The sequence below is a fragment of the Petaurus breviceps genome, unplaced genomic scaffold (genome assembly GCF_028583685.1).
Source record: "Petaurus breviceps papuanus isolate PSGF00001 unplaced genomic scaffold, PetGlider_PUasm1.0 37, whole genome shotgun sequence".
In the NCBI taxonomy this organism is placed as follows: domain Eukaryota; kingdom Metazoa; phylum Chordata; class Mammalia; order Diprotodontia; family Petauridae; genus Petaurus; species Petaurus breviceps.
In genome coordinates this window covers 65,953,638-65,967,995 of record NW_027186296.1, presented here as the reverse complement: position 1 = coordinate 65,967,995, position 14,358 = coordinate 65,953,638, and the positions used below count along the sequence as shown (strand labels likewise).

Below are 14,358 nucleotides of genomic sequence, written 5' to 3'. Positions count from 1 at the left end.
ATTGCTCTTCCAGAATCTCACCCTTTTGCTGAGTAAGACAAACCCAGAAGCATATGACCAGAGGATTTTCCTATCCCAGTAGAGGGCTCTGCTGAGTCATTGTGTATGAGAATAGGCTCTGGAAGGCATTAATATTCTTCTGGTCCAGGTTAGCAAGATGGTTGAGAGGCCTTAAGACCACTGTCAGTTGTGGGGCTATTGGAAGTGCCTATTTTTATGTAAGTAGTGTAGTTTGAGGAGCCTGCTGAATAGCCCCTCTTCAATTCTCTGAAATTCCCACCAGTAAAAATTAATTTCTTTGCTATCTCCATTTGAAAAACAAATATCTCTAGCAGGTTTAGCACTTTAGAGTTGATGAGATTAGCAAGAAACATAATACTGTTCTGAGGGAATGACACACCTCATCACTATTTTTTAAAATGGGATAGAGAAGAGAAAGTTGGGATCCAGTGGGGCCTGATTTTAGTGGGACTTGGCTGTAAGAATCTATAGAAAGCCAAGTGACAGACAATTTGAAGGCATTGAGTAAGAATGGGAATAGAGAGAGTGAAAGATGACCAAGTAGGAGGGACAATGAAAATAAGTTTTGTATACGCCACAGTTTTGCCCAAGTTGGCCCTAACTAAAAGACTCTAGAATGGAGAATTGGTCACTGTGACAATGGCTAGCTTCCTGAGGGTCCGGGGTCTGGGCCCTTAGAGTTCCTATTGGTAGGAAGCAGCAATCCCTGGGATATGAGCAGGAATATAAAAACTGGGTATCCTGCCTGTCTTAAATATCACTCCTGAGATTCCCAGAAAAAGTGCCCAATTCAGTTTAGCAACAGAGGGGCAAAAGGACCCTGGGAGTCAGGGGAGAGCAGAAGGGGATTATATAAACTGGGATTAGGCAACTTGATGCAAGCTGACAGATGCCAGATGTGTATGAGTGTAGTAGATGTGGCCACCAAAAACCTTTGAAGGGAAACTTTCCTGGGATCCTGCTATTATAGGGACCTATGAACTCTGACGTGTGAGTGTTGTCCCCTTCCTCCCCAAGTCATTATGGACAATGAGAAAGTCTCCATCAAAGAGAATTTATTCTACAATCACAAAACACAACTTCACAAAGATCCATCCTCTGGGGCTTACAAACCTATATCAGAACTAGAAGAGATGTTAATGATTGTCAGGTCTCATCCCCTCATTGGAGAAAAATGGAAACTAAGGCCCAGAAGATAGCTTTCCCAAGGTCAGAGAAGCAAGGCCAGGATTTAAGTTGCTCTTCCTACAATTTCCCTTCTCATTCCACTATGACACATTGCCCTTGACTTCAGGGGCAGTCATATTGAGTATCTGAGACCAGAGTTACTAGGCTACAAAGGATCCCTCAGATATGGAGGACGCTAGATAGGTAAGAACCACAGAAGTACTGCATCTAACAAATTAATCTTTGCTAGAGCTTAGGAAAATGGGACCACACCTAGAGAGGATGGCCCATGGGCTTCATAACAGGCTCAATTATATGGCAAGTCTAATCTGGAAGCCAGTACCATCTTGGTTGGAATGGTGACATATTAATCTGGGAGCCCTAGAGATGGTAGTTAAAGGTGGTGGAGTGGGCACCGGGCTCACAAATTAAAAGCTCACTGAGGGCAGGGAATGAGTGCTCTATTTCTTTCTCTGTACATAGTAGGTATTCAATAAATGTATGACTGACTAACATAACTTACTAGGAGGGAAATTGATGCTGGGTGAACCAGCTTAGAAGGAATCTGTTCTCTTTTGGGCAAATACTGCTGACATACTCTTAACAATACCCCGGATCCCAATACCTCTTCGGGGTGGCAGTTGAGCCTGCCAAAAGTGCTGGGCTAGCCCCTGGAACACCATAAGGGCTCCATGAGAGGCCTCGGCTGCTGACACTTCATAGAAGTCACAGTTGAGGGTGAGAGCCAGAAGCCTCCCTTCCTCAATGGAAACTGCCCGGTGGTGGCCCAGGTCCCTCTTATTGCCCACAATGACAATAGGCACCTTCTCAGGGTTCTGGCCCTCCTTGGCCACCTTAATGAATTGCACTTTGGTGGGAAGGATGTGGAAACTGGCCCTATCACAGATGCTATAGACCAAGATGAAGCCATCTGCCCACTGGATCCTCTTCTCTTCTGAGGAGTGCTGGTTGGCCTGACCCTGAGAAGAGGAGGAAGAGAAGTTGAGGTGGAATATCAAGGATAAAGAACCACTAAGAAGGTGAATCTGTGCATCTAGGGAAGTCTTAGATGCTACCCAAGGGCAGGTAGGTGTTTCTAACCTTTTCTTTCCTGGAAATTCATCATGGGTCAATCCTACCTTGGGCAGCTAGGTGGTGCTTGGGCTTGGAATCAGCAAGACTCAGCTTCATGAGTTCAGATCTGATCTCAGACCCTAGCTGTATGACTCTGGCCACATCACTTTAACCCTATTTGTCTCAGTTTCCTCATCTGGAAATGGCAAACCACCCCAGTATCTTTGCCGAAAAAACCCCAAACGGGGTCATAGAATTGGACAGACTCAAACCACCAAACTGCCTGAGCTCTTTGGTTTTATGATATGTATATACTGCATAGACAAAGCCAAAACTAGGGAACTGAGAGTATCAGTCTACATCCTAATAAACATCCTCTCCTTTCCCAAGATATTTCATTCACATGGCTCAGGTTATAGAAACTTCTAGAAGAGCTTCCCATGAGGGCCACCTTCTCCTTTCCCCCCTGCACTGTAAGGGCTTTCCCTTTGCAATTGCCTCCCATTTGCCAGTTATTTATCTCGTACGTAGCTATATGATATACATAGTTACTGGCATGTTGTCTCCCCCATTATGATGTACCTTGTTTTTCCTTTTCTTTGTATCCTCAGTACTTACTTAGCATAAATGCTTGTGGATTGGCAGAATTTTAGAGTAGAAAGGAACCTTAGATGCCATCTAATCAGAGAATATTAGGGCTAGAAAGAACCTTTAAGATATCTAATACTGGCTCCTCACTTTACAGGTGAGAAAACTCAATTCAGAGAAGATAAATGTCTTGTCCAAGGTCAAACAACTTGTTGGTATCAGAGACTAGGACAAAAACATTGCATCGTGTGGATCCAAAGTTAGGAGTTGCCAGAGTCTCTGGGGAGAAAACCTGCATAGAAGCCAACAGCCCAAGGCTGTCTACATGTTCCTCACAAGGCATGGCTGGGTTGTCAGCTGGGGCAGGGGGTATCATGGAACAATAAGTGACATTTTTAAGTGCTTTAAAGTTTGTAACGCATTTTAAGTATGTTTTCTCATTTGAGTCTCATGATACCTTATGAGATAGGTACTATAAAATACCATTATTCCCACTTTAGAGAAGGGGAAACATCCTTTAAAAGGCTAAGTGATTTGTCCATGGTTACTGAGCTAGCAAGTGTCAGAAAGAAGATTTGAACCCAAGGTCTTCTTGACTCTAGTGTCCTAGGCAAGAACTCTAGGCTTAAGAGATTGCATGGCAAATGCAACAGGCCTGTCTGGTGCTCTCACTCCCTTGTCCCCGTGTGACTCAACATGAAACCTCTATTGGCCTAGCATTCCACCAAGGAAGTGTTGATTTCTACTTGTGAGAATATACCTACCTGGGAACTGGGGAAATCCCAGACATGGAAGAGAATTTTCCTGCCCTCCACGTCCAGGCTTCGGCTGTAGATTGATTCTGTGCCAGAGAACAAAAACGACCATGTTTTTCAATCTTGGAAAACTTCTCCATCAAGCTCTTTTTCCTTATCCATTTACCTTCTTATCTCTACCACAAAGATTCCAAGTCATCTCCAGTTTTGCCATCATACCAAGATTGGAGAGGAGAGAGCACAAGGTTTGGATATTGTAGGTTCAGGGGAAACAACACTCTATAACATAGCATTTTTATTATCTCCAGCAAAATGCAAGCTCCTTGAGGGTAGGAACTACTCATTTCTTTGTCTTTGTACCCCTATTGACCAGTGCAATGCCTAGCATATAGCAAGAACTTAATAAATTCATATTGTATAGTGTTCCATTTAGAGCTACAAAAATAATCTTCTGGCATCAATTGTGGTGAATCTTTGTTCTTTGAGAGGATTTTAGTTTTGGAAATAGCCAAAAGTCATTTGGAGCCTGAATAAGGTGGTAATCAACCTGCCAAGCCAAACCAAGGTGTGTCTATGAAGTAAGAAGATTCCTGAATTGGTTCTGGAGACTCCTGAAATGTTTGGTAGCTGTACTGCTGGGATGAGTCCCTAGCTTTCCTCTCTAGAGGATGATTCTAAGGGAGATAACACTCATTTGAATATATCAATCATTCTGACCAATCTCATTACCTTATACTCATGCCTCTTTCCTCCCTTCCCCCCCCACCTCCATGTCAAGGAAACCTTTAGAACACTTGTCTGGGATTGGTCACTAATTTACTGGGCAAGAATAAATCCTTCAAACATAGATTCCTCCAGACAGGCAGGATAAGTGACGCAAAGGAATGTCTCAAACTGGGTGACAGAACTGGTCCTATGACCAGGGTATACCAGGTAAAGGTGGGACAAGGATGGGGGCAGGATAGCCAGGTAGGACTGAGCATGCTGACATCAAATGAGATGAGAGAAGGTTCACGTGTTTACGGAAGTGTTGAGCACTGGGACTGTGGTGGATGGAAAAAGACAAAACCCAAGTGCTATATGTTCTGGTGTAGCTGCCAGTGAAGAAAAATAAAGGAGTGAATCCTAACCATGAAGAAGAGACAGAGCCAGGGTTAGAGAAGAGCAGGGACCTGAAGAAGGAGAGATGGAAGTTTCCAGAGGTGATAGAGAACTTGGAGGAGGCTTCCTGAGCTCCTAGAGGAAAGGTGAAAAAAGACCTCTGAGCATGATGAGAACCTCATCAGTCTCATTAGCAGCTTGGTCCCCAGGAGGGTCATCATTAGGGCTGGACACCGGAGGCTGTGCCAATTATCACTGCTGTCACTTCCTCATCCAATTAACCAACAACTCCCATTCTGTTAAGTGAGCCACGTTTTCTGCCCTGAACATGTAGGAAACAATTAGCAACATCTGCCCAGCAACAACCAGGCCAGGACTCACCCAGGTCCCCATATTCTCCGATGAATCGTCGGGTCAGGAAACGAACGGTCAGAGCTACAAGGCAAAGGAAAACAGAGAGAAGACCCCTGGTCAGGGAGGGAAGCCAGTCCTGGGAGAAGAGAACACCCTAGTTTACTCTGATCCTAAGCCTTGAGAGAGCTGCCTGTATGCCTAGGTCTCGCTCGCACAAGGGCACCTGTTGGGTGCTAGCTGAACATTGGTCCAAGTGACTATCAATGGTTGAGCCCTGGGCTGGATGCATTGGCAATAACCAAGGCTTAATTGGTCTAGGTAGGTGCTGTGTTACACTTCTCTACCAGGGGTGCCAGGCAGATATTCAATTTGTCAATGGATTACTGTCACCCAATGCCAAAGACACTCTATCAGCCTCCCCCCTCCCACATTATGCTCCTAATACCCTTTCCTGGTATGGCAGAAGCCTGGGGATCTAGCCTTGTATAGGGTGGGGGTTCTCACCTGACTTTCCAACGTTCTCTGCTCCCATCACCAACACATTGGCTTCCATGGTAAGTACGGTGGGGTCGGGTGTCTCAAACAAGGTCCTGCACTCCAGGGTAAAGCTGGCACTTCGGCGCAAGGGGAACCGGAGGACCATCAGGAGAGCCAGCCTTGCCCTTCTGCCTGGGCTGCTAAAGACACTGAAATGCAGACTCCCTTCCTGGCCAGGACACAGGTAATCAACATGGGTCATACCATTTCGGGGAGGGGGGGGAAGTGAACAGGAAAGAAGGGGAGGACACACACAGAGCACTTACTATTAGGTAAGACTCCCTCAGAGCACGCTCACAGAGGGCAGAGCATCATGGAGAAGACACCCAGCAAGTATACACATAGAGTGGGCATACTTGTAGACCAGGACCTCCCACCACCCCCATGGTGCTTACAGTCTGTAGTCCTAAAAATGCTGAAGTCAGCTCGGAGAGGGGCACCAGAGAGGAAAGGGGACAGTGGGCAAAGCCATCCTGAGGATGCACAGGATTGGCACTACCCCTAGGGCCCCGTGTTTGAGGGGTAGGGGACCTTGGGAGTGGTGAGGAACGTGGTATGGGCATCTGACTAGTATCCTGAGAGGCAGCTAGTGTGGAAGGCCAAAGAGGCTTATGAGAGGGCTGAGGTTTTATACACACACACACACAATACATGCATACATGCATACACATATATCCCACCTAGAGATAACATGCATTTATCTACCCTCACTGAGGCAAATAGGCAGGACTATCCCTTTCCTCTTCTCCCCTCCCCACCTCCTTGTGACTTCTTTTCCTTTAATTCAGCTCCTGATTTTCATTTAAATATCATTTTGTTCATTGTGAGCTATATAAAGATGGGACCAGAGAGACACACAGTATGCTTTATCCTGGGGCTCTGTCCCTCTAGGGATAACCTGGGGACCCAAGCATCCTACTGCTGCCTTGGGCGCCAAACCTGGGCTTGTTACCTTTTTACTTGCTTCAATCCAACCCAACTGTCCATGTGGTCCTTCTGGTTTATGAAAAGAGGTTTCTGGGGGGTGTTGGTGTTTGCTGGTCCCTCCTAAGGAGGTACACTTTTTCTGTGGTCATTACAGGGCAGTGGGCTGAGTGTGTTTCTCCCGCTCTTTTTTATCCTATATTTGTTTTGTAATCAAACCATCTGGTTTTGAACTCAAGCCCTGCTAATTATTACCTTTCTGTACCTACTTCAAGACTCTCCCCTCTCCAATCCATCCACCACAAGTTGCCAAAGAGGTTTCTCTAAAGGACAGTCTGATCGTGTCATGAGACCACTCAATAAACTCCAGTGGCCCCCTGTTATCTCTAGAATCTAATATAAACTTGTCTATTTGGCACATGAAGCTCTGGCTCTATCCTTCTAGTCTTATTACTCTTCTTTATGTCCTATATGGTTGAGTCAAATGTACCTAAAAACTCATTCAGTCTCTTCATTCCACAGATGCAGGGAACCGAGGCTCAGAAATGAGCAGAATACTCCAGATGAAATACAGTGGGTCTATCATAATCTATATTCTTATAAACTATATTCCCTGTCCCCTGCCAACCCCCAAGATCAAATTAAATTTTGGCCACTAGGACATCCAGGTAGCATAGTGGATAGAGCACCAGCCCTGGAATCAGGAGAACCTCAGTTCAAATCTGGTCTCCAACACTTACTTAGCTCTGTGACCAAGTCACATAAGCCTGACTGCCTCTTAAAAAAAGTGGCTACTAGGGGTGACCAGGTAGCACAGCGAGTAAGAGCACTGGCCCCAGTGTCGGGATGACCTGGGGATCGAATCTGGGCTCAGACACTTAGCACCCACCCAGAAACACCTGGCTGTGTAACTTGAGCAAGTTACTTAACCCCAATTGCTTAAAGAAAAAAAAAGTGGCTACCACACCACACTGCTGATTCATTTTGACCTTGAAGTCCAAATTCTTTTTTAGAACTGCTGCTTTCTAACTAGGCCTGCCCCATCTCATACTCATAAAGTTGATTTTTCTTTTTGGTTTGATAACCAAGTATAACATGTTGTATTTATTTCTATTGAGTTTCCTCTTGCCAAATTCAGTCCAATATTACAGCCTGTCAAGATCCTTTTGGATCCTAATTCTGTCACCCAGGATGTTAGCTATTCCCCTCCCAACTCTGGGTCATCTGCAAACATGATGAACATACCATAGATGCTATTATGTTAAATGACTCTCCATTTTTCATTAGCGGCTCTGACTGGTTTCTACTCTACAGAATGTCATGCCTCCTCCAGGAAAAGCAGATCTCCTAAAATCTCATAACTGTGCATATTAACTCAGTTTTTGATACTCAATGCCTCAGGGCCCTCTGATTGGAGGACTAGAAGGTGGAGCAAGAAACTGCCCAAAGCCTTCCTTTATAGCAGGCTCAGAACTTTGCAAGTAACTCTACGTTTTTCATCAGTGGCTCTGTTTGATTTCCACTCCATGGAGCATCATGCCCTAGTACCAGGTACCCCCTGGTGGCCTCACTCCTTTTCAGCTTCCTTTTGTGTTGTCGTCTCCCATTAGATTATTTTATAGATTATTAATCCTTGAAGTCTTTTTTTTTTTAATCTTTTATCCTCAGTGCTTAGAACAGTGTCTGGAACACAGTCATTGCTTCATAAATGTTTTTAGTGAACTGAATTGATAAAATTTTAAATAGCATAGGGCCAGGCATAGATTCTTGAGGTATTTCACTAGAGATCCTGTACTACATTGACATTAAACCATTAAACTCCTCTTTGAGACTGGTCATTCAACCAGTTCTGAAGGAATCTAATTGTGTTATTGCCTAATCCATATTTCTCCATCTTGCCTATAAGAATAGGATGAAAAATTATGATGAGAGTTTTTGGGGTGCTTATTAGCTGCTGCCTGAACAAGTCAGTATAGAATTCAGACAGACAGGGAAAATGAAGTTTATTCACGCTGAACATTTGTGTCTTATTCCTTTGCAGGTGACATGTGTGTATGTATATGTATATACTCAGCCCTCTCTCTCTACACACACACACACACACACATTAGGTAATGGATGAACCAAGTGTGGCATGTGAATGTAATGGAATACTATTATGCTGTAAGACATGAGGGAACAAATAAATGTCTATGTGTATATATCTTTATCTATCTATATATAGATCTATTTCTCTATCTCACATATGTACATATGTTTGTACAGATATATACACACATATATGAGATAAATCTATATGTATATGTGTGTATGTCTCTCTCTCTTACTGAACTATATGAGAAAGTTTCTTATAAAGCAGTTTTGGCAAGAGAAAATATAGTATGTAGGTAAGAAAAAATACTTAATACAACAAAAAGGGGATATCTATCACTTGTTATGAAGGAAATAATGTGTCCTTGCTAGCAAAGTCTTTTATACCATAACAAAGAAAATATTATCTTTTTTTTTTTAGTCAGTCAGTCAAGAAGCATTTGTTAAGGGCCTACTAAGAGTGTTATTAAATAGTATCCTTGGGGTGGCCAGGTGGCGCAGTGAATAGAGCACTGGCCCTGGAATCAGGAGGACCTGAGTTCAAATTTGGCCTCAGACACTTAAACATTTATTAGCTGTGTAACCTTGGGCAAGTCACTTAACCCCTGCCTTCCCCTTCTCCAAAAAAGCAAAATAAATAAATAAATAGTATCCTATCTAATATTCCTTCTAAGAGAAGGAAGGGGATTGATTGTTGTTAGTCATAAAGCTATTAGGAGGAAGGGAAGTATTGTGGGAGATATTCAACACATATCAAAGAGGCATCACAATAAAAAGAAAAAATAGTAAATATATGACAAAATGTAACCAATTATGTTCTCCCCAAGATCAGCTTTCAACAATATGAAAAACTTTGCTCAAATCCAGTTAAACTATATTCTCAGCATTTTTCTCATTAACTAGTTTAATAATCCTGTCCCATCTCCCCATCCCCGCAAAAAAAGGGGAGGAAACTCGGCTATGTCTAAAAAAATGAATTGTTCTTAATGAAGTCATGATGGCTCTTTGTAATCACGTTTTTCTCTTCTAGATATTTACCAAATGTCTCTTTAATAATACATTCTAGAAGTTTCCCTGGAATTGAAGTCAAATTTATTAGTATATAATTAATTGGAGACTCTGTTCTCTTCCTTTTTTTTTTTTTTAAATTGGGAAATCTATCTTTTTCCAACTTTGCAGTGTTTCTATTTTCTATGATTTTTTGAAAAAATTTTTGGAATTTTTTTTTGGAGTCTTTTGACAATGATTGAGCCATCATACCTGGATTTCCAAGTATAAGGAGCTCTCTGGCAAGGTCCACTTAATGGATTTCCAAGATAAATAGGGAGTACAATGTTCTCTCCCTATTTATCTTGGAAATACATTCCCTATTAGTCATTTTTGTTTTGTCCTTCCCAGGTCATTGTTTTTTGGAGAGAACATAAAAACAGTATAAGAATGGAGCAACTTCTGTCTATCGTCTATGAGACATTCGATTTAAAATGTCCAATAGCCTGCGAGCACGTCTCTGGATCAGGCTACTCCCTATTTTTCTGCAGGTGGTCAGTAGAGTGCTTGAGTGAAGGGGAAACACTTGTTTTTCCTTCATTGACTTTCACCCAAATGTTCTCCTTCACGCTGTCCCTTCAATAATTCTTGGATTTCCTCACAAGCAGATTTACTTAATATACAATGCAGCCTTGCTCCTCATAGCTTCCATCTGACCAAGTCTCAGGGATAGCGACTTCAAATTTGCCCCTTCTAGTTCTTCCTGCTACCTAATGCTAGGCATTTTTCTTCTGGATCTTTTTTTCTGGATTTGATGTCCTGTGAATTTCTGGGTATCTCAGGTGCTATTCTTATTATGTCCTTACAGCTACTCTTTACACTATCGTTTAAAAACATTTTTTTTAACAGAAATCTATTTTTCTTCCCAGTCTATTTCAATGGGGAAAATAATCCTTTTAACAAATATGCATAGCTCAGTAAAATAAATCCCTTCTCTGGTCATGTCCAAAAAAGAAATGTCTCAATCTGTCTACTGAGTCCATCACCTCTCTTTCAAGAAGTGAATTAGTATGCTTCATTATTGGTCCTCTAGTATCATGGATGGTCACTGTTTTTTTTTTTTTTTTGCCTTTTGGAGGGTAATTTGGGGTTAAGTAACTTGCCCAAGGTTACATGGCTAGTATTTTTGTGTGGGTGTTAAGTGTCTCAGGCTGGAACAGGTCCTCCCGACTCCAGGGCCAGCGCTTTACTCACTGCGCCACCTAGCCGCCCCGGATGGTCACTATGTTGATTAGAATTCTTACAGCTTTCAAAGTTGTTTGTTTTTAGGGTGCTCCTACTATTATATGAATTGTTCTCCTGTTCTATCCATTTCATTCTTCATCAGTTTATATGTGTCTTCAAAATTGTTTAGTTTTATTATTTTGATGTTATAGTATAAATTGTTCCTCTGGTTCTGCTCACTTCTCTTTGCATCAATTTATACATGCATTTCCATGTCTCTGAAATCATGTGTTTCCTCATTTCTTACAGCACAGTCATATTCCATTACATTCACATGCCAAAATTTATTCAGCGTTTCTCTAGGGGATGGTTATCTCTTTAACTTCCATTTTTAATTTTTGCTATTACAAAAAAAGCTTATGTGTCTGTGTGTATACCACATGGGAAGCCTGGATTTTAACTGGATCTTGCCAGAGAGCTCCTTGGTTTCTGAGCATCATTGCTCCCATCTCCCAATCCCTCTTAAGAGGACACCCTGGGGTGACAGAACAAGGGAGAGACTACTCTTTTATTTGTATCCATGAATTTTTGCTGTAATCAGTTCCACCATACAGGATGTCACACAATACCACTGATACAAATAAAGTCTATTTTTCAAGTTAAAAAAAAAAACAACTAAACTCAACAACAAATCATGGCCATCCCTGGCCAAGAATCTTTCAATCCTATATTGTAAGCTGTGAGGCAGAAACCCAAATCTCATTCTCAGACAGCACCTTCTTAGGCAACTATTCACTCCCCAAATTAATTTCCTCTTCTCTACCTTTGCCTTCAGTTGACAGCAGTGACAAAAGCACAGTCTGTGTGTGCCTTCTTGGTCTTCAGTTTCTTGTCCAAGACTTTTTCATCATTGACAAGTTTTTAGGTTCCTTCAGGAAGTGTTATTTGTGCCCATTCGAATCACCAGTAGTTGGTGGTTGCCATTATTTTTATTAGTCTCCCGTGGTTCTTTGTTATGTCTTGGTTATATGTCCCAGGAAGATGATGACGAATCCTGAAGAGGGAATGACAGACTGCTGCTATTTTTCTTTTTTTTTCTCTGCCCCTTTCTGGATGATCTCTCAGCTCATAGATTCTGCGGCTATACTAGATCATTCTTGAGTACAAGGAACAAGCATTTATTATTATTTTGCACATTTATTTATTTACTTTTAGTTTACAACATTCAGTTCCACAATCCCTTGAGTTCCAAATTTTCTTCCCCTCCTTCTCCTCCCCCTTCCCATGGCAGTCTGATATAGGTTCTACAAATATCTTCACATTAAACATTAGTTAAGGTGTAAAGAAGAATTATAACCAATGGAGCGAACAACAAGAAATAAGGAATGCAACAAAACAAAATACAAAAGAGAGAGAGCAAGCAGTTCCCTTTGATCTGCATTCAGACTTTATAGTTCTTTCTCTGGATGTGGATATACCATTCCTTCATGAGTCTTTTGGAACTGTCTTATAACAGAACAAGCATTTATTAAACTCCTACTATGTGCCAGGAACCGTTTTAAGCATTTCAAAAATATTATCTCATTTGATTCTCACAACTCCATAAGTAGGTATGTGCTATTATGGCCCTCATTTTACAGTTAAAGAAATTGGGGCAGAGAGAGGTCAAATGACTTGCCTAGGATCACACAGCTAGTATCTGAGGTTAAATTTGAACTCAGGTCTTCTTGACTCCCCACCCAGAACTCTATCCACTGTGCCACCTAGTTGCATTCAATCTTCTTTTTCCTCTTCAGGAAGATCTTCAAATACAATTTTAAGTTTTCTTAGTACAAATGTCCTTTTCCTTCCCTTTTCTATGCATGAGATTTTTCCTGGTTCTCCACTGGCTAATATCTTCCCCACATCCACTCTTCCTACTCCCAAATTGTTTTATCTTTTTGTATGTGCTTTGTGTACATCTACAAATGGGCTTGTTGTCCCTCAGTCAGAATGTAATCTTCTAGAGGACAGGGACTATTTTGCTTTTGTCCTTGCATCCCCAGGGTATGGAACATTGTAGGCATTTAATAATCACTTGTTGATTGATTGATCTGTAAAAGACTGGATTAACTCAGATTCCTGAAGCTCCAGGATACTGACGGTTTTCCTCGGACCTTTTTTGGGGTCTGTTTTCTGTTGTATCCATGAATAGCTTGTGCGGAAAAAAAAAAACAACAAACCCTTCCTTTCAGCACTTGCCTTTACATTTCTTTACAATAATACAAAGCACTTTACATATGTTATCTTATTCAAGGCCTCACCCCAGCCCTCAGAAGTAGGGGCTATTATTTAAAAAGTTGGGGAAACTGGGGCTAAAAGAAATGTTTGGCTTAGGATCAGTGGTAACCATATGAGGCATGATTTGAAGCAGTTTTTCCTGATTCCAAGTCCATCCTTTTTCTTTCACTATACCATGTTTGCTTGTAGCAAAAGCAGCACCAACTAACATTTATTCAATCCCTATTTTTTCATGGCACTGTGTTTCCTACAGACACTAAGGATACAAAGACCTGGGAAAGGCTTTGCAAATAACCAGAGCACTGCTGTTGTCTGATTGTGGCTCCTGAGATGTCATGGGAATACTGTGGGCCAATCAAAGAATTTCCCAACCAAGTAACTTGTGGAAAGTGGTTTGTGGAAAGAATGCAGAGCTATAACCAACTGGCATCAAGGGGGCATTGCCCTACTTTGGAATATCAGGATTCCAACTGGAACCCACCCACCCTTTCCCCCAATTACTTACATTTTTAGGCTCTTCATGAAAATCCAACTATTTCTGGGACCCCATTAGTGGAGAATGTTCACATAGCAGAAGGGGATATAGCATGATGAGGAAAGGAATATGTGCTTTAGGGATGAATGGCAGAGATGCCAGAGTGTGTGTGTGTGTGTGTGTGTGTGTATGTATGCACACGTGGTGTTCTGAATTGTGATGAGGAACAGCCTTTTTCAGTGCCTGTCCATAGTGTCTGTGTGGTGTTCTGAAGTGTGATGAGGAACAGCCTTTTCAGTGCCTGTCCATAAGTGTGTGTGTGTGGTGTTCTGAAGTATGATGAGGAGCAGCCTTTTCAGCACCTTCCATAGTGTGTGTGTGTTTCTGAAGTGTGATGAGGAACAGCCTTTTCAGTGACTGTCCATAGTGTGTGTGTGTGTGGTGTTCTGAAGTGTAATGAGGAACAGCCTTTTCAGTGACTGTCCATAGTGTGTGTGGTGTTCTGAAGTGTGATGAGGAACAGCCTTTTCAGTGCTTGTCCAGACTGGTCTCCTTTACAGTTGCCAGGCCTCTCCCACTTTGGCTCTCTCCAGGCCTCTTCCGCGTTGTTCCTTCCCTACATCTTTCTTAAGAGGTAGCTTAGGATAGTGGACAGAACACGGGGGTTTATGGTCTCAAGACTTGGGTCCAAGTCTTGGCTCTGCTACTTGCTAGCTGTATGACCTTAGGCAAGTCACTTTGGGGCCTCAGCTTCCTCATCCACAGTTGCCCTATCTTCCC

The 14,358-nt window shown here is 42.2% G+C and overlaps 1 protein-coding gene across 4 annotated transcripts; it reads right to left on the bottom strand.

Moving 5' to 3' along the window:
- Positions 1 to 1,059: 1,059 nt before the first annotated feature.
- LOC138169274 (ras-related and estrogen-regulated growth inhibitor-like protein) lies at positions 1,060 to 13,748 on the bottom strand. 4 transcript variants are annotated; one of them, XM_069098597.1, is made up of 6 exons: positions 13,609 to 13,748; positions 11,647 to 11,877; positions 5,565 to 5,766; positions 5,088 to 5,141; positions 3,615 to 3,691; positions 1,060 to 2,168 (listed from the first exon to the last, which is right to left on the bottom strand). In XM_069098597.1, the coding sequence occupies exons 3-6, from the start codon at positions 5,701 to 5,703 to the stop codon at positions 1,743 to 1,745; spliced, it is 696 nt and encodes a 231-aa protein (XP_068954698.1). In that variant the 5' UTR covers positions 5,704 to 5,766; positions 11,647 to 11,877; positions 13,609 to 13,748; the 3' UTR covers positions 1,060 to 1,742. The 4 variants fall into 4 exon arrangements, with proteins under 4 accessions (XP_068954698.1, XP_068954697.1, XP_068954696.1 ...); XM_069098596.1 differs by having other exon boundaries at positions 11,647 to 11,979; positions 13,609 to 13,744; XM_069098595.1 differs by lacking the exon at positions 11,647 to 11,877 and having other exon boundaries at positions 13,609 to 13,746.
- Between the last annotated feature and the right edge of the window lie 610 nt (positions 13,749 to 14,358).